Source organism: Homalodisca vitripennis, chromosome 2, assembly GCF_021130785.1.
Source record: "Homalodisca vitripennis isolate AUS2020 chromosome 2, UT_GWSS_2.1, whole genome shotgun sequence".
Lineage (NCBI taxonomy): Eukaryota > Metazoa > Arthropoda > Insecta > Hemiptera > Cicadellidae > Homalodisca > Homalodisca vitripennis.
In genome coordinates this window covers 122,919,907-122,942,931 of record NC_060208.1, presented here as the reverse complement: position 1 = coordinate 122,942,931, position 23,025 = coordinate 122,919,907, and the positions used below count along the sequence as shown (strand labels likewise).

The following is a 23,025-nucleotide window of genomic DNA, read 5'->3' as shown; positions in this document are numbered from 1 at the left end:
ATATTAGAATGATTCTTCATGGTTGTATAACTTAAGCCTGCCACAAAAGTGGAAAATCTGATTGAATAAAACCTAATAGATAGCGAGTAGCGACACGAGCTCCTCACGCCTGGAATTTAATGGGGTGATCAACCGAGGCGGAGAGAAAGAGTGGGGATGGAGGGGCCCCTCCTGCCAACTACAGATAGCCCGTGTATTAGAATAGTGGAATGGGCAGTCCGCGCGTTCTCGCTCTGTACTCATCTGAATTTAATTTAGTTCAGCACCTGGCAAACCTATTAAAATGTATCACTGTATTTTCAAACCCCTTTCCGTAGTTTAGTACAGCATACATATATTTAAATTACATTTTCAAAGCTGGATGTTGCAGGATGCAGCACAATTTAATTATTGCAGGCAATCAATGTGACAAGCCTCTTAAAATGTACCACTGTGTTTTTAGCTTCTACTCTGAATTAAACACATTTCAGTAATTTGGTACAACAACATATATATATATATATATATATATATATATATATATATATATATATATATATATATATATATATATTACATTTTTAAAAGCTGGATGCTGCAGGACTCAGCGCAATTAAATTTATTTCATTAAACCTTGATTTTACAACGTAATTAATGGCAGGCAATTACTCTTGTCTACATACAAATAAACCAATACAACGGAGTATCGAAAGACCCAAAAAGACGTAAGGAAGTCTAATGTAACAAAGTAACCTCGTTACATTCAGTGGCGTAGCTATAAAACAGACAGAGAAATATATTGCTATTGCTATAAGTTAAAATTTGATCGTAATAATTTGAGGTTACTAAAATATGAATACTTAACAAAGTGTTTCAAATACTAAAGTTCTCAAAAGAAAATACGATAAGATATCAAAGGACATGCCACAGAAAGGAGATATGAGTCAACCAACACTGCAACCCTGCACCTGGCGTAGAAACGCTGGCTTGACTTATCAACTATCCAGCCACTTCCGTTTCATCCCAAATTGGACTGGTCTTCTCTCCAAAATTATAAATAGCTCAGAACTAACAATCAATAATTTTCAGAACGTCTCATCGGACAGTAGCAGTGGTGTGGTGTGTGTACTACACACACACACACACACACACACACACACACACACACACACACACACACACACAAGTTTCTTTTTTAATACCCTTAGTTTATTACAGCTATTACATAACTCTTATTACAGATTTTGTAGTGTAATTATTAATTTATTTACTACCAATTAAGGACTCCACATTATAATATGTTGCTTTTGCCCTATTAATTTGAATATATTCCAATAGCACAAAAAGATTATGACATTTTATTCGTTGTGCACCATCTCACATTTTGTAAAGTGTCTTTGGAGTTATAAAGAAAGTTCAATATTAATATAATTAATTCGATATAATTTCTATGTTTTGCAGATATGTTCGGATATAAAACGACTCATTAATTCGTAAGATAATAGAAATCAGAACCGTTCCGAACTGAGGTCGCTATCAGCCGCATGTACAGAGTTTGTCAGGAATTTTCGGGATTTATCGGTACTGCTCGGCTCTGTCCCCACTCTTTCTCTCCGCCTCGGTTGATCACCCCATTAAATTCCAGGCGTGAGGAGCTCGTAGTAGCGACTAACGAGTGACGACTGTTAGTTGTTGACACTCGGCTGTCATGTTTTGACGTATACTTTGGTTAGTGTTGGTTTTCAATTTTTGATATAGTCAAGTGAACCTAATTTATTTTTTATTTCTTATTATTTTCTATTCATTGTTTTATGGATCAAAACTAAACGTTTTATTGGTTTATTTAAAAAAAAAAACAGCTGGAAATATACAATATGGGAAGGTCTAGGTTAGAAACGAACTTTCGAAGATTACTAGCAAGATGTGAAATAATGGCAAAAGAATATTCTTCAGATGATTGGAGATTGGAAAAAGTATGTGTTTGGTGACCACTAGGCTTTGAGAGTTAATCGATTTTCCATGATTAAATAAAAAAAATGTAGATAGTTTCTTATGTTGTGTAATGACATATTTTACTCCATACTTATTTTCCCCTTTAGGTACCATGACTACCCATTTGGTAATGAAACTTAGAGCTGGAGTAACAAAATATGAGCTATGCTTTTATTAAGCGTTGTATCACCAGGCTGGTGTGTGAACCTCTAGAGCCACTGACATGGGTGGATGCATAGACTTCCTGGCATGCTGGATGTTTGTCGCTGGACTACCACATTAATTTGTTATTTTACAAATAATCAGGCTGCAGTATAATAAGCAGCCACCAGCACAATCGGGTGATAATTATCGAATGATATCAAATCATCGATATTCATGACCATCCAAGGGACTGAAAGCAAAATTTTGGACTAAATAATGTAATAGATATTTCAAAGAACAATATGGTTTTGATAGTTTTCAATCTTAGAAATTAATGTATAAATATTATACTAAAAGTATAATAAATAGTTAATATAATTACAATAAAACAATAACATTTACTTAACTTATGTATTTTCAAGGATAAACGTTACTGTTTGTTAAACAAAGGAGACGCATACCGCACTGTTCTTGCCACCAGTAGTCAATAACAAAATATATGATTTTAAGTTTTAATTTATTTCCAAGCACATTTGAATAAATGTTGAATGATGATGTTGAATTGAATTAAGTTTTTGAGTTTTAGGTTTTAAAAATGTTATTATAGAGAAGCTATATTTTTATATGTAGTGAAATAAATTTTTGTTTTAATTGAATAAAATAACTTAACTGTATTTAAAGTACTCTTGAGCCACGTAGTACTATTACTTTACAGGCTAGACGTGTTTGGAAAGCCAATCTGTAATCTTATTTTTGCATGTACTGATACCATTTAAACTACATTAATTTACTATGAAGTTATAATTAGTTTGGTTCCAACTAAAATAGTATATGATTTTAATCATCCTAACAATACCAAACCTTGGATGTTTAAAAGTCTTCTCCAGTGCTTTTTTAGGTACATAATGTTTGTTCTGGCTTTACTTGTAGCGAAACACTATCTGATTCTCACCTTTGATCCTGGTTTTCATCTCCTCATTACAAACTGGACGTACCTTGGATTTAAAGGAGCTGGTTCCTTTTCTTGCAGCCATTTAAAACACTGCTCAGTGTTTATAAAAACATTTTGAGCCAATATATGTATATTGATCGCCATTGTTCTTGTCGTTCTCATTAGCCTTCTCCTACATAAACGGAATAACAACAGTTGGTAATGACGTCACTAGCAACAGCTGGTAATGGCATCACTAGTGTAAATAAAGAAAGCTGGCAATACTAAATTATGAATACAAATGTATTTGTCAGTATCAATATTTCAAAATCGATAATCATCATCCGATTGGATTGGTGGCTGCTTATTATACTGTAGCACATAATCACGTGCCTTTCCATTAATTTTTAAGAGTAGAAAGATGATTTTAGTACTGTTTTGACATAGACTGTAATTTATATTTTAAATTTAGGTATCTTTTTTAAAGTTTAAATTTTATAAGACTCATATGATTTTATTTTATTATTAATAGTCCTACTGCTATAGAATTATTTGTCTATATTATTAAAAGAACTTCTTGATTTTTGTTCAGCAGTACTTAAAATTATTTTTATATACATATTGGGTATCAATCAAATCTCTTATATTCTAATTTATTGTACCTGTTGTATATTTGAAATTGTCTTATGACATTATAGAATCGATTTATTTAAACTTTAATCAGCTGGATACTAAAACACGTGTTCCTCAGGCAACTATACTCAGTCCATCAACCAACTTAACCCTTTCACTGCCAATACCCGGTTTTCCAAACATGATACATAAACTGCCAGCATCCAGTTTTACGAGAATTTGTAAAAATAATTATGAAATAAACTGTCACATTAGAAGTTTTTCAATGTGTGCTTCATATTTGTAATAAATTATACTACCCTACTATTTTTTTAGAGTAATTTTTTTGGTTATAAGGAAATAAAACTATTAATGACAATACATAGCATAATGTTGACCATGCAACTCATACACTGGCGTTATTAATATGTTAACTTTCATATTAATCAGTATAACAGTTTATAATGACTAGATGAGAGAGATAAAGCACACATGGTAGACAAAAACAGCTATTTTCCCGAAATGTAGTTGGAGGGAGACGGGCCAGAGGTTGCAGTTATTGCAGCCAAGACTTACTATCATTAATATTATACTTAGAATGATCAATATTATACTTTCATATTAATCATTATAATAGTTTATAATGACTAAATGAGAGAGATAAAACACACATGGTAGACAAAAACAGCTATTTTCCCGAAATGTAGTTGGAGGGGGATGGGCCAGAGGTTGCAGTTATTGCAGTCAAGGTAGAAATTAGGAAACCTTAACACTCCTGCGACCTAGCGGTCTGAATGTGTGTTATTGTTACATATCCATCCTCAAGTCGAGATATAAAATGAGCGAGGTCTAATACAAATCAAAATATCCTATCAAAATTGGGAGTAATAATCTGTAGTGTGCTTCAGAAATCAATTCTGAGTCCACTAGTTTTTAAAGTTACATGAATAACATTTCTCAAATAATTGCATAAAATAACCTCTTTGTGTTTTGCAGATGATGCGACAATTGTCACCAAGCTCAACGGAACAATTGTCAATTGATGCAATAGTCCAAATAAACCAAGCAGCCCAGTTGTTCTCTAAAATAAATTGAAACTAAATCCTACCTCAACAAATTTTATGTGTATTTTGATCTATCAGACAAAATTCAAAATTATAAAAAAATATCAATTTTACAAATTGGAGATACTAAGTAAAGTCAATCCAACCATGTGAATTTGTTATGATTCAGACTGGACCGTGGATTGGACTGAAATGAGTAGTTGTAAAAGATTGAGGAAAACTAGTAAAGGGAATATTCATTTTGCGGAATCTCAGTAAAATATAGAAACCTAGACATTTTCAGAGTCGTTTATCAAAGCTTGTTTAAGTCACACATTTCCAACTCAGTGATATTGTAGGGAGTATCTGAGTTGAATCTGCAGTCGAAGCATTGAGTCATTCTTAGCCTGCCTCCAGGAATTCATTTACCAGTCTAGAACTGTTAAAAGTCCCAGGTCTTTATATTTACAAAGTTTCCATGTACATTCCTTTAAAATCCCTGGAATTAAATAACGTAAAACATAAAATATAGGTAGGAATATTTATAGTGAACAACACAATTTTTGACTTTTGAAAAAACTCAAAGTCCAGGAATAAACATTTTCCAACATTTGCCCCCCAGTATTAAATTATTGAAAGAGTTGGAAAAATTGAGTAGTAATAAAAAAAAACATTTTAAAAAAGCAGCAAATTCTTTAACAGATTTTTGTGATTAGATTGAATATTTAGATAAATATTGCCCTGTGTGTATCTTTAGATCAATTTTTGTGTTGTGTTAAGGATGTCCACATCCCTTACTAAGTTTACACATAGTTTTAGAGGATTTAAGCTCTTTGCATTAAATAACTATGACACAAATTTTCCAATAAGTCCTTGATATCTGTAAATTTTAATTGCATTTCTTTGTTTCAGTTTATCAGCACATTAGAAGAAATGTTGATTGAGCTGGAAAAAACTCACACGTAAGTTTATTGAACTAACTTGAAAGACAAAATCAAGAAGTATAATGACATAGTTTAATTTTAATATATGATTTTATTTTCATCCATGTAATTTTCATATTTATAGGGCTGGTAAACAGCAATAGTTTTTAAGACAGTGCCGTATGTACCACATTAAGCAATTTTTGTTGTGAGGATAATTAGTAATTAAAGTGGCCCATCACTGAAAACTTTCTGTCATATCAATGAGTAAGCTTGAGTGGTGTAGAAGTCTTCATGAGAGTACAGGTATTTCAGCCAAACTTTTCCATGTATTACATATCTTTAAAGAAATAATAATGCTGGGCTGTTATTAATAACACATGTTTTTGCTTTGATTGTTTCACTCTGTATATCAACATTTACTAAAAATTATGTTACAATGACTATTTTGTCTTACAAGAGAGTATGTAAATAAAACAGGTTCTCTTTACACTTGTTATAGTCTAATTGGTTACTACTCTTTAGAGATTTGTCTGCCTAGTAAAATTATATCTGGTGACTGTGAAATGATCCTTTAATCCTCTTTGGGGTAATTTACCGAGAGGACAAGTGCTGACTCTTCCATTTCTTATAGTACGAAATATGAATGTATTGACTTGATTGAAACACCACTTGAAATATTAGGAGATATACTAATGTTAACTATCTTTTCCTTCTTTAGCTATTTTGGAAGTTCGTTTTTTGACTTGGCTAGCAAACATAATTTCCATTGCGTTTATTTTGTAATTTATGGTGTAATATCATAATTTTGGCTTTATTTATAACAAGTGTTGCCCCATTGAGAAGGGGGACGTGTCCCTGTGATTACAATATTGTAGTGCACGTGATTAAAGTTTAGTAAATTAAATTATCTTTGAAATTTTAGTTATAAATATTATTATACTATATAGGTATAAATTGAACTTTTTATTTAGACGATTTATTAGCATGTAAGTTTGGCATAATGGCTATTGTTAAGAATATTTTACAATTCATTGAGAAACAAATGATATATACATGATATGCTCTTACTTGTATTTTTATTTTTACAATTAGAGTTATCTGAAACATAATAAAATTGTATCTAAAAATTATAAATAGATTCTTACAAAACAATAAAAAAGGCATGCCATCAGGAGTGAAATGGCTGCCACAAGAAGGATTTATGTAATAACAAATATTCTGACCCTGACTAAACTTTTTTGGTCACATTGGTTTGTTATACGAGGTGTGTCCAAAAAATATCCGACCTTGACGTCTGGCATGAACTGACGTTACTCTGCGGCAACGGCAATCTGGTCCCCTTCAAAGTAATCCCCTCTACAAGCCACTACCTTATTCCAATGCTCCTCCCACTTCCGGAAACACTCCTTAAATTCATTTTGCGGAATGGCTAACAGTTCCTTCGTCTCATTTTGTTTTATTTGTTCAACATCGTCAAATCTTTTTCCTTTCAAAGGAATTTTTAATTTCGGAAATAGCCAGAAGTTACAAGGAGCTATGTCAGGACTGTAGGGTGGCTGCCGTAGTTGGTTGATGTTGTGTTTAACCAAAAAACGCTGAATAAGATTTGAGGAATGAGCTGGCGCGTTGTCGTGGTGCAGGATCCAGTTACGGCTTGTCCACAGTTCAGGTCGTTTCCTTCGTACTGCATCTCGTAACCGCCTTAGGACCTCAATATAATACTCCTTATTCACTGTCTGGCCTCTAGGAGCATATTCGTGATGAACAACGCCGTCCTGGTAAAAAAAAACTGTCAGCATTGTTTTGAACTTGCTTTGACTTTGTCTTGCTTTTTTCGACCGTTGCTCTTCGCGAGTTTTCCACTGTGAAGATTGAGCCTTTGTTTCAGGGTCGTAGCCATAAACCCATGACTCATCACCAGTAATAACTTTTTTAAATAGCCCTGGATCAATTTTTATCAAATCCAGATGGTCCTGTGTGATTTCAAGTCGACAGTTCTTTTGGTCTTCTGTCTGCAGCCGAGGAACAAATTTTGCCAAAACACGGTTGATTTTTAAATCTTTTAAATGTTACAAACTAACGATTTTGGTATTCCTAAATCTTATTCCAGCTCTTGGACAGTCAATCGACGGTTTTCATTAATTGCTGCACAAACACGTTCAACATTTTCAGCGTTTCTGGCCTGCCAGATCGGTCATCACTCTCCACTGATATACGGCCATTTTTAAACCGCCTAAACGACTCTTTTATTTGTGTATCGCCCATAGACATGTCACCATAAACTTTCTGTATCATAGTAATCGTCTCTGATGCTGAATAGCCAAGTTTTTGGCAAAATTTAATGCAAATACGCTGCTCAACACGTTCAGTCATATTGAAATGCGACGCACACACACGTCAGTACTGTACGGAAAATTTTTTTTAGGGCAAAAAACACTTGGGTTATCATTGCCCGATAACAAGATATGACACCCACTCATAATTTGGTAGTGTCAAAACAAGTAACTAGCACTAAAAACAAAAGAAATATTAATAATAATTAACTGGGCTTACTATAAATAATAGAGAACAGTTTCTTAAAACTATTAAGAACATAACATATATACACATATAAATATCTATGATATTATAACACTCACAACTAGTTAACAATAGATCTGAGTGAGTTGTAAAAGGGCCCACCCAGTCCGGTTACTCTAATGGAAGCTCTTTTTTTTTCGGTACTTCACAGCCCTTCAAACCCTGGCCAGCAATGAGTTACTCTCCAGGAATCCGAAGAGCTTAACTAGAACTTCATTATTGTCCCCTAGCAATTCAGCAAGAGTAGAAGGGAGACGATAATCGCGCCTCTGTCGAGAATAGTGATTACACTCGATCAGGACATGGTTTACAGTTAGATTAACATTACACATGGGGCACAAAGGAGGATCCCCGCGGTTCATAAGAAAGCTGTGGGATAGAAGGGTGTGTCCGATCCGAAGACGGCATAACACTACCTCCTCCCTGCGGCTGGTACGGTTTGAGGACGTCCAAGGTAGAACTGACCCCTTTATGTCCCGTAGTTTGTTATCGTTGATTTCTGTCCACGACCTTTGCCACTCATTTCGTAAGAGTCTTTTGATGTGTGGTTTCACATCTGGCAATATTAGTTGTTGGGTGTAAGGCGCCAATTTTATCGCTTCTCTTGCAGCTCTGTCGGCCATTTCATTGCCAGGTATTCCAACATGACTTGGTACCCACATAAAAATCACTTGAACATTTCTTCTTATTAGATCATGTAGGGAGTTTTTTATATTGCACAGAAGAACGTGTTTCGGATACAAGTCCTTTAGTGCTTCTATGCTGCTCAGTGAGTCGGTACATACCACCAGCCTCCCTGTCCTAGGGCACACGATGTTTAGTGCCTTCACAATGGCCGTCAGCTTGGCAGTATAGACAGAGGACGCAGGGGGGAGGCAAAATTTAAACTCAGATCTGGCAGTCACAAAGGCGCAACTAGTGCCAGTCCCAGTTTTAGATCCATCCGTATACACATTGGTTTGTTATACGAGGTGTGTCCAAAAAATATCCGACCTTGACGTCTGGCATGAACTGACGTTACTCTGCGGCAACGGCAATCTGGTCCCCTTCAAAGTAATCCCCTCTACAAGCCACTACCTTATTCCAATGCTCCTCCCACTTCCGGAAACACTCCTTAAATTCATTTTGCGGAATGGCTAACAGTTCCTTCGTCTCATTTTGTTTTATTTGTTCAACATCGTCAAATCTTTTTCCTTTCAAAGGAATTTTTAATTTCGGAAATAGCCAGAAGTTACAAGGAGCTATGTCAGGACTGTAGGGAGGCTGCCGTAGTTGGTTGATGTTGTGTTTAACCAAAAAAACGCTGAATAAGATTTGAGGAATGAGCTGGCGCGTTGTCGTGGTGCAGGATCCAGTTACGGCTTGTCCACAGTTCAGGTCGTTTCCTTCGTACTGCATCTCGTAACCGCCTTAGGACCTCAATATAATACTCCTTATTCACTGTCTGGCCTCTAGGAGCATATTCGTGTATTTTTTACGCCGTCCTGGTAAAAAAAAAACTGTCAGCATTGTTTTGAACTTGTTTTGACTTTGTCTTGCTTTTTTCGACCGTTGCTCTTCGCGAGTTTTCCACTGTGAAGATTGAGCCTTTGTTTCAGGGTCGTAGCCATAAACCCATGACTCATCACCAGTAATAACTTTTTTAAATAGCCCTGGATCAATTTTTATCAAATCCAGATGGTCCTGTGTGATTTCAAGTCGACAGTTCTTTTGGTCTTCTGTCTGCAGCCGAGGAACAAATTTTGCCAAAACACGGTTGATTTTTAAATCTTTTAAATGTTACAAACTAACGATTTTGGTATTCCTAAATCTTATTCCAGCTCTTGGACAGTCAATCGACGGTTTTCATTAATTGCTGCACAAACACGTTCAACATTTTCAGCGTTTCTGGCCTGCCAGATCGGTCATCACTCTCCACTGATATACGGCCATTTTTAAACCGCCTAAACGACTCTTTTATTTGTGTATCGCCCATAGACATGTCACCATAAACTTTCTGTATCATAGTAATCGTCTCTGATGCTGAATAGCCAAGTTTTTGGCAAAATTTAATGCAAATACGCTGCTCAACACGTTCAGTCATATTGAAATGCGACGCACACACACGTCAGTACTGTACGGAAAATTTTTTTTAGGGCAAAAAACACTTGGGTTATCATTGCCCGATAACAAGATATGACACCCACTCATAATTTGGTAGTGTCAAAACAAGTAACTAGCACTAAAAACAAAAGAAATATTAATAATAATTAACTGGGCTTACTATAAATAATAGAGAACAGTTTCTTAAAACTATTAAGAACATAACATATATACACATATAAATATCTATGATATTATAACACTCACAACTAGTTAACAATAGATCTGAGTGAGTTGTAAAAGGGCCCACCCAGTCCGGTTACTCTAATGGAAGCTCTTTTTTTTTCGGTACTTCACAGCCCTTCAAACCCTGGCCAGCAATGAGTTACTCTCCAGGAATCCGAAGAGCTTAACTAGAACTTCATTATTGTCCCCTAGCAATTCAGCAAGAGTAGAAGGGAGACGATAATCGCGCCTCTGTCGAGAATAGTGATTACACTCGATCAGGACATGGTTTACAGTTAGATTAACATTACACATGGGGCACAAAGGAGGATCCCCGCAGTTCATAAGAAAGCTGTGGGATAGAAGGGTGTGTCCGATCCGAAGACGGCATAACACTACCTCCTCCCTGCGGCTGGTACGGTTTGAGGACGTCCAAGGTAGAACTGACCCCTTTATGTCCCGTAGTTTGTTATCGTTGATTTCTGTCCACGACCTTTGCCACTCATTTCGTAAGAGTCTTTTGATGTGTGGTTTCACATCTGGCAATATTAGTTGTTGGGTGTAAGGCGCCAATTTTATCGCTTCTCTTGCAGCTCTGTCGGCCATTTCATTGCCAGGTATTCCAACATGACTTGGTACCCACATAAAAATCACTTGAACATTTCTTCTTATTAGATCATGTAGGGAGTTTTTTATATTGCACAGAAGAACGTGTTTCGGATACAAGTCCTTTAGTGCTTCTATGCTGCTCAGTGAGTCGGTACATACCACCAGCCTCCCTGTCCTAGGGCACACGATGTTTAGTGCCTTCTCAATGGCCGTCAGCTCGGCAGTATAGACAGAGGACGCAGGGGGGAGGCAAAATTTAAACTCAGATCTGGCAGTCACAAAGGCGCAACTAGTGCCAGTCCCAGTTTTAGATCCATCCGTATATACTACGTCACATGGTGTCAACTTGTTAAGCTCTTCACGAAATAATTGGTTTATTATGTTTGCGGATGTATCTTGTTTCTTATTGTGTACTAGCGAGTTTATAATAGGTGGTGTATTCAAAGACCACGGGTGTACGTCGCAATCGTGGCTTTGTCGCACCTCGAAAACGTCGATGCCGAGACATACTATTATGTTCCCTACTCTTATACCGAAAGGGGCTGAAGCGTTAGGTTTCAACTTATACATATGCGTTAACGCATTTTCAAATACTAAGTCGTAAGCTGGGCTGAAAGGTCTAGATTTCAGAGTATACCAAAAGTTGGCTAACAACAGATCGCGTCTTTGCGACAACGGCGGCTCTCCGCACTCAGCCAGCAAACTTATCACCGGACTGGAGCGGAATGCACTGGTAGTCAGTCTGATAGCAGAGTGATGGATTGTGTCCAGCATTTTAATAGTGTTGGGACGTGCCGAGGAGTACACCTGACACCCGTAATCGAGGCACGAACGAATAAAAGCTTTATAAAAGCGAAGCATACATGTTCTGTCCGCACCCCACCTTGTCCCTGTAAGCACTCTGAGCAAGTCCAGTCGCCGTAGACATTTAGCTTTCAATTCTTTCAAATGAGGAACCCAGGTAAGTCTGCTGTCCAAAGTAAGGCCCAAAAACTTTATGGTACGAGTTACTGATATGCGGGTACCGTTAATAGTAAGGAAAGGCTCGGTAGCATTCCTCTGCCTAGAAAACAATATGCACTGGGTCTTATCAGATGAAAAGGAAAATCTTGTTTGTCGACTCCAGTCCTCAAGCCGACGTATCGCAATCTGTAAGATTCGTTCCGCAGTAGCATGTCTCCTTGCGGCGACGTACACAGCAAAGTCGTCAACAAAAAAGAGATCATCGAGCAGGATTAGTGACACAGCTCACGATGCTATTTATAGAAATGGCAAAAAGTGTACAGCTGAGTACACTACCCTGAGGCACCCCATTCTCCAGCATTATTGGGTTGGACAAAGTTGTGCCCAACCTTACCTGAAAAGTTCTGTCGCTCATAAAGTTATTTATGAAGCATAAGATGTTTCCACCGACTCCCCATGACATCAAGGTGTTTACAATTCCTCTTCGCCACGCGGTGTCGTAGGCTTTTCGAAGATCAAAGAAGACTGCTAATACCTGTTTTCGCTCAAGAAATGCATCTAAGATAGTAGTCTCCAATGAGACCAACAGAGGTCCTTGGCGAAACCCGCACTGCTGGTTTGCGAGAAGGCGGTTTTGTTCCAAAAACCATACCAGCCTACGGTTCACCATGCGTTCCAGAATTTTGCATAGACAACTGGTGAGCGACACCGGCCGATAACTGGTGGGATCTTTCCTATTCTTTCCAGGTTTTAAAAGGGGAATAATATGAGATCTACGCCATGCCGAGGGAAAGGAACGCTCCTGAAAAATCCAGATTATACAGAGTTAAAAGAGCTTTTTTGCAAGAGATTGGAAGATTTTTCAGCATGGCATAATGGATATCGTCTGGTCCTGGGGAGGAGTTTTTGGAACAAGTAATCGCGGAGTTCAGCTCTTCTAAAGAAAATAATAGGTTAAGGGGGCTATTTGTATTTAAATTATAATTTATTTGTACCGTTTCAATGGTATGTTTAAATCTTTGAAACTCATGACAGTATGATGTAGTCTTTGATACTTCAGATATGGTATGAGACAACTGGTTTGCGACCTCTTGAGGATTGGAAATGATATTATTCCCAACCTTAAGTTCTAAGATAGGTTGGGAGGGGGGTTTTCCACAAACCGAGCGAAGCTTCCTCCATACTACTGAAGAAGCCGTAGTCCTTGTTATGAAATTGGTGAACGCTTGCCACGACTATCTCTGCGAAATCCTAAAAATCTGGCGGGCTGGCTTTAGCTCTCTTTTGTCGTTATAACTGTAGGTTTTCTTGAGTAGGCCTGATTTTAAATTTTCTTAGAGCTTTTCTTCTGTCTCGAAGAGCTTTACTACATTCTTCTGTCCACCAAGGAACAAAGTTCCGCTTCGGTGTACTAGAAGATATAGGTATACTGTCCTGAGCTGCATGCAATATAGAATTATTTATGTTAGTGACTGCGGTTTCAATATCCAATGGAATATTTATTTCTGGGGTTATTATGGTTTCGTTAAATTTATTCCAATCGGCTTTTTTAATAATCCATTTCGGTCTCCTGTTTCTTTGTATCACCATATCCGGAAAGCTAATCAGGATTGGAACATGGTCGCTTCCATGTAAATCCGTGATTAGCTGCCAGTCTATTCTATGTGCAAGACCCGGGCTGCAAATCGATGACAGACCAAGATCTAGTTCGAGGGCATAAATATGTAGGGGAGCCGTTATTTAATACAACCAAGTTGGCTTCGTCGCAGATTCTGACATCCAAGTTGCCTCTTGAGGAACAGGTATTAGATCCCCAGAAATGGTGATGAGCGTTAAAATCACCAATCATGAGAAATGGACGGGGCAACTGATTAATCAGGTCTGCTCTTGTCTGTCGAGAACGAATGGTAGAGGTGGAAAATATACAGAACATATATTTATTTTAAAAGGAACCGAGATGGAGATACATGAAGCTTGCAGGGAAGTGTTTAAGTTCACTTCTTTTGCGCCAATTGTTGCATCCATGAAAATGGCTGTACCCCCACAGGCATTAAGGTTGTGGAGGTTATCGTAACGATAAATATCAAAACCCTTCAAGGAAAAATGATTTGCCCAGTGAAATTTAGTTTCCTGGATGCAGACAACACTTGGCTTTGACTCCTGAAGAAGATGTTTTAATTCTTCAACGCGTGATTTTAATCCGTTTATGTTCCATTGGAGTATTGAAAACATTTATTAGTTATTTAAAAAAGGTTATTTTATTTCTGGTTTTTGAGAATTGTGGATTTTTAAATTTACCAGTGACTGTCTTGAATTCTGTTTCTAAGGTTTGTTCATCCACAATCTCGTCCTCCTCCATAACACTTGATTGGGATGAAAAACGGGAATGTGTGGAAGTGTTTGGTGATCCTTGGGAGCGGTTGTCAATTTTACTTTTAATACTTTGTTTTAGTTTGTCGTTGAGCGCTTTTCTTTCAGCTGGCGTTAGCTGTTGAGGCTTTAGTTTCACGGATACATTAGTTTTTTCGTTTGGTGTTTTTAGGAATTTTGCTCTAGTGCTCTGTAGACGAGGATCGTCAGATGTCTTCGCTGGAAGTAGCTTCTGTTGTACTTGGGGGATTGGATTGAAGTTTGCCGAGAGTAAACTAATGACATTTGCCATTTGTTGTGTCAGGGCTTCAACCATCGCCTCCAAGGAAGAACAATGAGAACAGAAAGGAGTATCTCGGGTTGTCGAGGCAGCAGCTTTTGCGTAGGACACATCTTTCTTCGGCAGTTGAGCTGTTCGTCTTCTATATTCTTTGCGAGCATCCACGAATGACAGCTTGTTAACTGTGGCAATCTTTATTACCTCCTTTTCTTCTAGGTATATCTTGCAATTTCTTGAGGCTGCGGAATGTTTTCCTTTGCAGTTAACGCAGAAGGGTTCTATGTTGCATGTCTTTTCGTTGTGGTCTTCCTTACCGCATTGTACGCACAGTTCTTTGTTTTGGCATACTTTACTAGAATGTCCGAACTTCTGACATCGAAAACATCGCTGTGGGTTTCGAAAGTACGGACTTACAGAAAGAACAAGATATCCTGCCTTAATCGTCTCTGGAGGGTGGGGTAAGTTGAAGGTTAGGATATGCCCGGGAGTTGCGATTTGATTCGTTCCTTCCAACCGGGTTATTCTGACGACATCAGTTACGAAACTAGGTTTAAGTTCTTCTTTTACCTCATCTAGATTGCATTCAAGCAGCTCCCTACTGAAAACGATACCCTTTGAAGAGTTCAGGGTACCATGGGGTTGAACTACTACTTGAAATTGATCAAAGAATGAGGTCATCTTCAGTAGTTATTTCAATTGTTTACTATCAACAGCTTCCACCAGAACAGTTCCATCTCGAAGTTTCTTAATGGAGTTTGGCTGGCCTCCTGCTCCTACAATTGCCTTGTTAATAAGGAAGGGACTAGCTTTGGATAGAGGGTTTCTTTCATCTCTCGACTTGAAGACTAGGAACAGTGGAGTGTTTGTTGCATAGGCCTCGTCATTTTGATCTATTCTTCTTTGTTTGTTGTCCTCTTCTTGCATGGAGTCAGGTGATGGTCTTTTCAGATTACTTTCGCAATCTCTGTTTACTACACTGTGCCTTGGAGTTGGGGAGGTATCCATAGAAAGTTAACCAGCGCTTTGTGTGAAGAGGTGCGGGCCGAAACACCAGGAACGGGCGTGCCCTCGGGTCCTTGAACAAACAGACCCTACCCCAGTTCCCCGGGGCCTGGTGTTAGCTCGTTTAACCGAGACGGGAATTCGCGCACGACTCGGGCTCGCACGTAGCAGCAGAGACTCCGACATCTCTGCTCACTGCACACTTCCTGACCAAGGACTGACGTGGCTGGTCTCAGATCTGTATCGTCGCTGACGCGTCGGCAGCGCAAGCGCACATCAGCCCCAGCACACTAACAAGAAGGCACTCCTTGATTAGGGCTGGGGCACTCCCAGCGGGTGACGAAGCGGAACAGTCGGAAGGAGTGAGTAGGGATGGATAGGATTAAGGATACGGGAAATGATGGGAAAGGCAGTTTAACGTCACACCCAGGACGTACTGTACGGAACAGAGCGCTGTGACTCACTGAGTGACCGATCGTATTCAATGCCTAATATGGGAAGGAGTAGGCTCACCCCTCCCCTCCAATAACCGGTTCGAGCCGGTCGGTTATGCCGCGGCCGCCTACTGGTCGGCGGTCGGATACTTTTTGGACAGACCTCGTATTTTTGGGCAACTAGTGGTAAAAAAAATAACCGATTAGAGAGCAACAGTCCCTGTACATGGCACACTGCTCAAGTGATAGAGATGGTGTTTGGTGTCTAGAGAACAGTTGCAGCAATGGTGGACTTTAAAAGTCATCAAATGGTGAAGGAAAAGAAATATTTTCTGCTGTTTTCAGGTTCTGAGCCTCTGTCTTGATGAGGACTCTACACAAGGTTGTATGTTGTACATCCCTATTTGCATGAAGAGAATGGCCAGGAACAGTTAAAGTAAGATTCTGATGGACACCAAACACCTTCCTCTGCTGCCATTACCTTTTTCATTGCAAACTAATGTAACTTTCAAGAGTCTATATTCGCTTTGGGTGGTGAGTCTATATTGAACCCTTTATTTACCTCATGTGGATGAGCTCTTTGTACATGAACTCCCACAGCAGTATTCATTATTAAAGTTCTTAGACAGTTCAAACTCATCAAGGAACATAATAAAAAGATCAGGTTCAGGTAAATATGGCGAAGAAGCAGATGGATTGATTCATCATGATGACTGTGTGGATTATGATGTATAATTCTAAAAGTTTGAATATTCTGGCATTCAAGGTACTGCTTTAACATTATTTAAATCTTACCTGTCAAATCAAAATTAGGTGGTGTGTGTCAATGGTGATTGGTCACCTGTAGTTGGGATGATATGTAGGGTATCCTAGGGTTCAGTGCTGGGCCCACTGTTATTCCTAGTTTCAATAAATAACCTACCAAGCAATGTTCTTCTAAATCCTACATATTTACAGATTAAACTATTTTCCTGTCAATTGGGCCTGACAGTAATTTGATTAGTAGTGGTGTTAATAATTGTATCAAAAATACTGCTATGTTGTTTTTTTATAATCAATTTCTTTCAAAATAAGACTGAAACAGCTGACCAGATCGCATTGTTTTGCCCAGTGTGTAAGTTTTTCAGGAATAAATTATGGACCAACTGTGAAAAAAATTTTGTAGAATTGAATTTCTATTAAGAAGACTAATTGATTATGTGTCGGCTCATTAAATGAGAAATGGATATTTGGCTCTTTTCCAGTCTATATTGAGTTGTATAATTTTATGGAAAAGTAGGTGAGCTTTTGTTGATTAAAAAGAGAAGCACTGAGGATAATGAATGAAGCAGAATACAATTACATTGTAAACCTTTATTTATCAAGTAAGAAATTTTAATGGTTATTAGTTTGTTTATATTTAATTTATTGATATTTATATAAGCGAAAATCTTGTAAATTTCGAACTGTAATAAATTCAATTAATACTTGTAATTCTAATTTATTAGACATTATTTTCATCAGACTGGAAAAAAAGTAAATTCAGCCACACCACATTGGGTAAGCCTCTACAATAGATTGTCTGTTTGAATAATTGAACTCAACTTTAATAACTTTGAAAGTAAAATTTACAAGTGGTTGGTATTAAATCCTTTCTATATTATACACAAATCTTTCAATGTTTTAAACATTCTTGTTCTGTATTGTGTTATATTATTTATTTTAGTAATTGTCATCCAATGTTTAATCTCTGTTGTAAATTCATTTATGCACTTGTTAATTGTCATGTTTTAATCTTGCTTAGTTCTAGCCTTCTGTATTATTTTTGTCCTATTATGTATTATATTATTTATTGTAATGTTTTATTTTGGTCAGATTGTTATTCCCTTTTTAATGTTTATTATACATTGTTTGTTTGTTGTTTAGCTGTTTTTATCTGTTTAAGGCTTAATTGGTTATACATTATTATTGTTATATGTTCTATAATTTGACACTAGAAATAAAATGTGATATAATGCATCATTCACCTCCTATTATTTAACCTCCTCACACTCACTATAGTGTATAGAAGTTTTTGACACAATTCAGACCAAATTAATTTCAAGTCCACAAAAAAAAAGTTATAACACATTATAGTTGTTCCTTAAAAATAATTATTAATTAAAAAAGAATTATCACTTTTAAGAGTTATCAGATGTACACTATCTGTACAAAATGTCAAATCGAAGAAAAATGAAAACCATTTTTTTATAATATATTGTTTAATTTAAGGGATATTCCATCCCAAAATACAGAAAATTGATCAAACATATTATTAGTTCTTAAAACTGAATGAAACTTTCAGATGTGTCAAGAATGTCATCTATTTTCAAGTTAGTAAAATGAACACTATACTGTAGTCTGAAATAATTAGGGTTTTAGTATTTGTTGGTAGAAACAAAAGAGAGCACAATTCTTAACCTCCATAGAGTTTAAATATTCAAAATTTATCAAAGTATATAAAAATCAACACTCATAAATAACTCTAATAACACAAACAAAGACAGCTGTTTGAGATATGTTGAACAACAGTTGAGAGGGTTATAAACAAACAGGCTGAACTAGTTCCAGAACTTCACCACTAGGGAGAATTACTAAATACAATTGATATCTGATGTACAGGTACATCACTATGTACAATTGTTGGTTATTTGGAAAATAAATACTTTTAGAACTGTAGAATTTGTGTGTGTAGTATAATGTACTATCTTGAAATATTTAGTTAAAATATCTTGAAAAGTCAGGTCTGAAGAGGTTATACATTATACATTTGGACAAACTCTATTGCATGTATAAATGCTTAATGATGAATAAAAGTGATTGATTTATTTATTAAATTCCCGATTAAGTCATCTCTTAATCTCTTTTGTCTTGATTTTTAAAATGTTTTTACTGATAAAAAAAATCCTTTGGGAACATTCTGGCAAGCAACCATCCTGGTCAAGTATCCTGCATCAGCCTACTATGCCATTAATCATAAAGCTTTTATGTTCTATGGCCAGTTTCAGTATAGTCCAACCCCCTGCAACTCGTAGTGCTGATAGCTCAGGTAAAAGCATCCAGACTACAGCAACAGAAACAGCATCATGCTCAGTCTCACTAAAACTGTTGAGGGCCATCTCTTGTTCTAGATGGCGTATATATACATATACTCTTGACTTGCTTGTGAATCTCAAAAGGGAACAGTTCGAGGAATAAAAAAATGAAAGAAATTAAATATTTCATACTTTGTAGGATTTATTATTTTAGCAGTGTTATATCCACTAAAGCTCCAATTTTTTAAATCAACAGGAAGCAAACAGAGGGAATCTTTGGGAATGAAAGAGCCGATTCCCTGACCAACTTCACTCGATGTCCAACATGATGGGGCCTCCTAGTGTTCTGTGGTATTTCTAGGTATGAATCCTTAGAGGCGGTCTTGAAGTAGGTTCACACTGAACATGAGAGAAGATGGAGACTGCATCCGGGTCTGAGGATGAGCAGAATGATCCTACAGTCGCTTCCCCCAGGGTGGTGTCTGACCTGCTCTCCTTAAGCAGATCAGTGTCTTCTCGGGTTGTTGGCTTAATTATGGGATATGGTCAGCTGAGAAAGTCTTCACAGAGTCAGCATTCTCGAGGAGGATCCACTCTTTAGAATGTGTGACGAGCAAGAGGAAACTGCTAAACAACTGCTCTTTGACTGTCCTGCAATAGCAAGGGAGCGCTACACCATCTTTAGTAGTCTCTAGACCAGTGGTTCTCAACCTTTTTCAATGCTGCGACTGCCAGCGTCCTCTATAACCCTTTAGGTTGAGAGATTTTGGCGACCCCCTTCTTGTAACATCGTAAAGTAAGCCTTTGTATGCAAAAAATCAGCAATAATTAGTTTAAAAAACATAAAAAAAATACACTATTCAAAACTACTATATAAAAACGTTAGTGAGCACTAATTTCTTAATAATTAATAAACGAACCGGTAATAAATGTAACGTAAAAAATTTTAATCATTTTTCATTCTTCTATATCAAAGCAGGCAAAATAAAAACACTAACAAAAAAAACAACAAAAACCACATAAAATAAAGCAGGCAAAGATAAACTGGCTTGTGCGCAGTGTATTTACAGAACTGACGCGTGGTGTATTTAAAGCCGCGGAGCACAGCCTGACATGGAGCTGCGCGCGGAGACAGCCTGACATGGAGCTGCGCGCGCAGGCCATCGCACGGCGCAATTCGTCCTCCGAAAAGCCAATATGCCAGTGTGCCAGTCCGACTGCCCTGACCGTCTTGAGAAATAAGAGTGCGTACTTTGATCTTCAAATTGAACACTCAAGTTTTAGTATAATAATGGATAAGTTTTAAAAAGAGAAGCTTCATGTAGCAAAAGTAGTTCCGAAAGTCTCAAAACCAAAATGGCCGAAAGTATGATAATGCATATCTACAGTTTGGTTTAACTGAACTTGAAAACAAACCTCAGTGTGTTATTTGTAGTGAAGTTTTACCAGTTGAAAGCATGAAACCTTCAAAAAAAAAAAAAAAAATGAAAGCGTCATCTTGAAACTAAGCATTCTGCGCTGAAAAACCAACCATCGAGTTTTCCAGAGGAAAATGCTGTCCCTTCGCCAGTCAACAGGTAAATATTAAAAGTCATACTGATGTTAGCAAAAATGCCCTCAAAGCTTCGTACGATGTAGCGCTAAAGAATTAGCCTAAAGTGGGGAAGCCCACATACCATTGCTGAGAATTAATCTTCCTGCACGCAATCGATATGGTTTCAAATATGATTAATCCTCAAGAAGCTGACAAGCTAAAAAAAATCCAACTATCAAATGACACTGTGTCACGACGAATATCAGACATGGTGAAAAGATGTTCAACGCATGTAAAAGATGCAAATAAAAGAAAGCACGTTTTTTTTCGATTCAATGGCGAACGAAATCAACTGACATTGCTATAACTCTTGATGGTGGTCAAATTGAAACATAATGGAACATCCGCAGTATCTGGGGAGTTACCTTAGACCGATCTCACTCACTTTTAAAAGTCACACCTTCAAAAGACAGCAGCAAAGCTGAAAACAAGGGCTAATATAGTACAGCATCTTGCTGGATCAAACTTGGGGAAGCCAACGCTAAAGTACTGCGTACCACTGATTCTTTGTCCCTTGTGTACTCCGCTGCTGAATTTGGCTCCTGTGTGGCTTAATAGTGCACATGTGCGAGAGGTCGATGTCGTTCTTCTCAATAGGGCCATGAGGACATATTACTGGAACTCTCATGGCAACACCAACACCTTAGGCTCCCCATGCTGAGCAATATAGCACCACTGAGATTAGGCGCAAAGGAGGCTCTTCCTGAGAGAGTTCAATAAGATCGTAGTCCAATCCCGAATTGCCCGTTACGCGCGACCTTCCTCAGCAAGATAGCCGGCGTCAAATCACGCAAGCCATCACTTACGAAACAGCATCCCCAGTTGATAGAGGAGAACTTTACACCTAATGCTAACTGGGGCGTCATCCCTGGGAATCATTCGATGGACGGAAACCAGTTCTTGATATCCGATCCTACGAAAAGCAGCGGTGTGGCTTGGAAATTCCCTCGAAAGGAGATGGGTTTTATTGAATCGTTTTCAGGAACTGGGGTTGGGAGAAGCAATCACTGGAAATTCCAAGTGGGTATTAACTGACGACCAGATGTGTGATTGTTGTTGATTGTGCGCAAACTCTCAGACAAATTGAGCACATTGTAAACGACTGCCCTTTTGCGATTGTTTTCTGGTGGTCTGGCTGGTCTGAGTGGTTTAGAGGATGGGTCTCTAAACTGGGCTCAGTAATTTGGATTTAAGCTTTGTGACGGGAGATTTTTTTTTTTTTTTTTAAATTATTATTTTTTAATTATGACTCAAGAACTTTGTTCTTACGTACTTTTTAATAATTGTAATTTTTAATTTATTTATTTATGGATAGCTGCCTTTGTCCCCCATACGATATATATATATATATATATATATAAATATATATATATATATATATATATATACTGACATTGCTGTGCCACAGGTTGAAAGTCTTTTTTAAAGTGTTCATTGAGGCAAGTGAACCATTTGAAATTGATTGGAACAAATGAGTTTCAATTTGTAGTGATGGTGCAAGAGCCCTTTCGGGTAAAAAACAGCGGATTAATTGCCAGGTTTGAAAACGTTAATGCGCAAATGCAAACTGGGTGCATTGTGTTTTACATAGACAAGCTTTGGCAGCTAAAGATGGAATGCCGGATGACTTGCGTCAAGTTTTTTGGCTGAGGCCAAATCTATCAAAGTTGTTAACTACGTCAAGAGATCAACCATTACAGAGTAAAATTACTTGAAAACTTGTGTGAAGAGGTAGGAGCCCTGCACAAACATTTGCTATTCCACACCGAAGTAAGATGGCTATCCGGGGTAACGTGTTCAGTAGGCTGTTTTCATTGAGATCAGAAATGTTGCATTTTTTTAATGGACAGTAAACATTGAAACTTTCCCTCCCATTTTATTCAGCGATGAAAAATGGTTAATAAAGCTTTGCTTACTTAGCTGATATTTTTTTCTCATCTCAACATTTTGAACTCATCCCTCTACAAGGACCAGAAACAACTATTTTGTATGCTCAAGACCGAGTAAATGCATTTGTAAGAAAACTTACTCTTTGGAATACAAGAATAAAAGAATGAAGACTTTGAAAATGTCCAACTTACACAAGAATTCAAGGAGTATGTCTCAAGTATTGGTGGGGACACATCCATTGACACATCATCTCTCTCATTTACTCATATCATCGCACCTTGAAGCCTTGATAAAGCAGTTGAATGATTATATTCCT

General features: G+C 37.4%; 1 protein-coding gene across 2 annotated transcripts in view; it reads left to right on the top strand.

Annotated features, from left to right (window-relative positions):
• The first annotated feature begins 1,646 nt into the window (after positions 1-1,646).
• Positions 1,647-23,025, top strand: part of LOC124354659 (vesicle transport protein USE1) — a 39,159-nt gene continuing 17,780 nt past the window's right edge. The window contains exons 1-2 of one of the 2 annotated variants that reach the window (XM_046805286.1): positions 1,647-1,707; positions 5,614-5,663. In XM_046805286.1, the coding sequence (XP_046661242.1) occupies positions 5,635-5,663 (29 nt within the window). In that variant the 5' untranslated portion in view covers positions 1,647-1,707; positions 5,614-5,634. The other variant, XM_046805285.1, reaches the window with a different exon arrangement.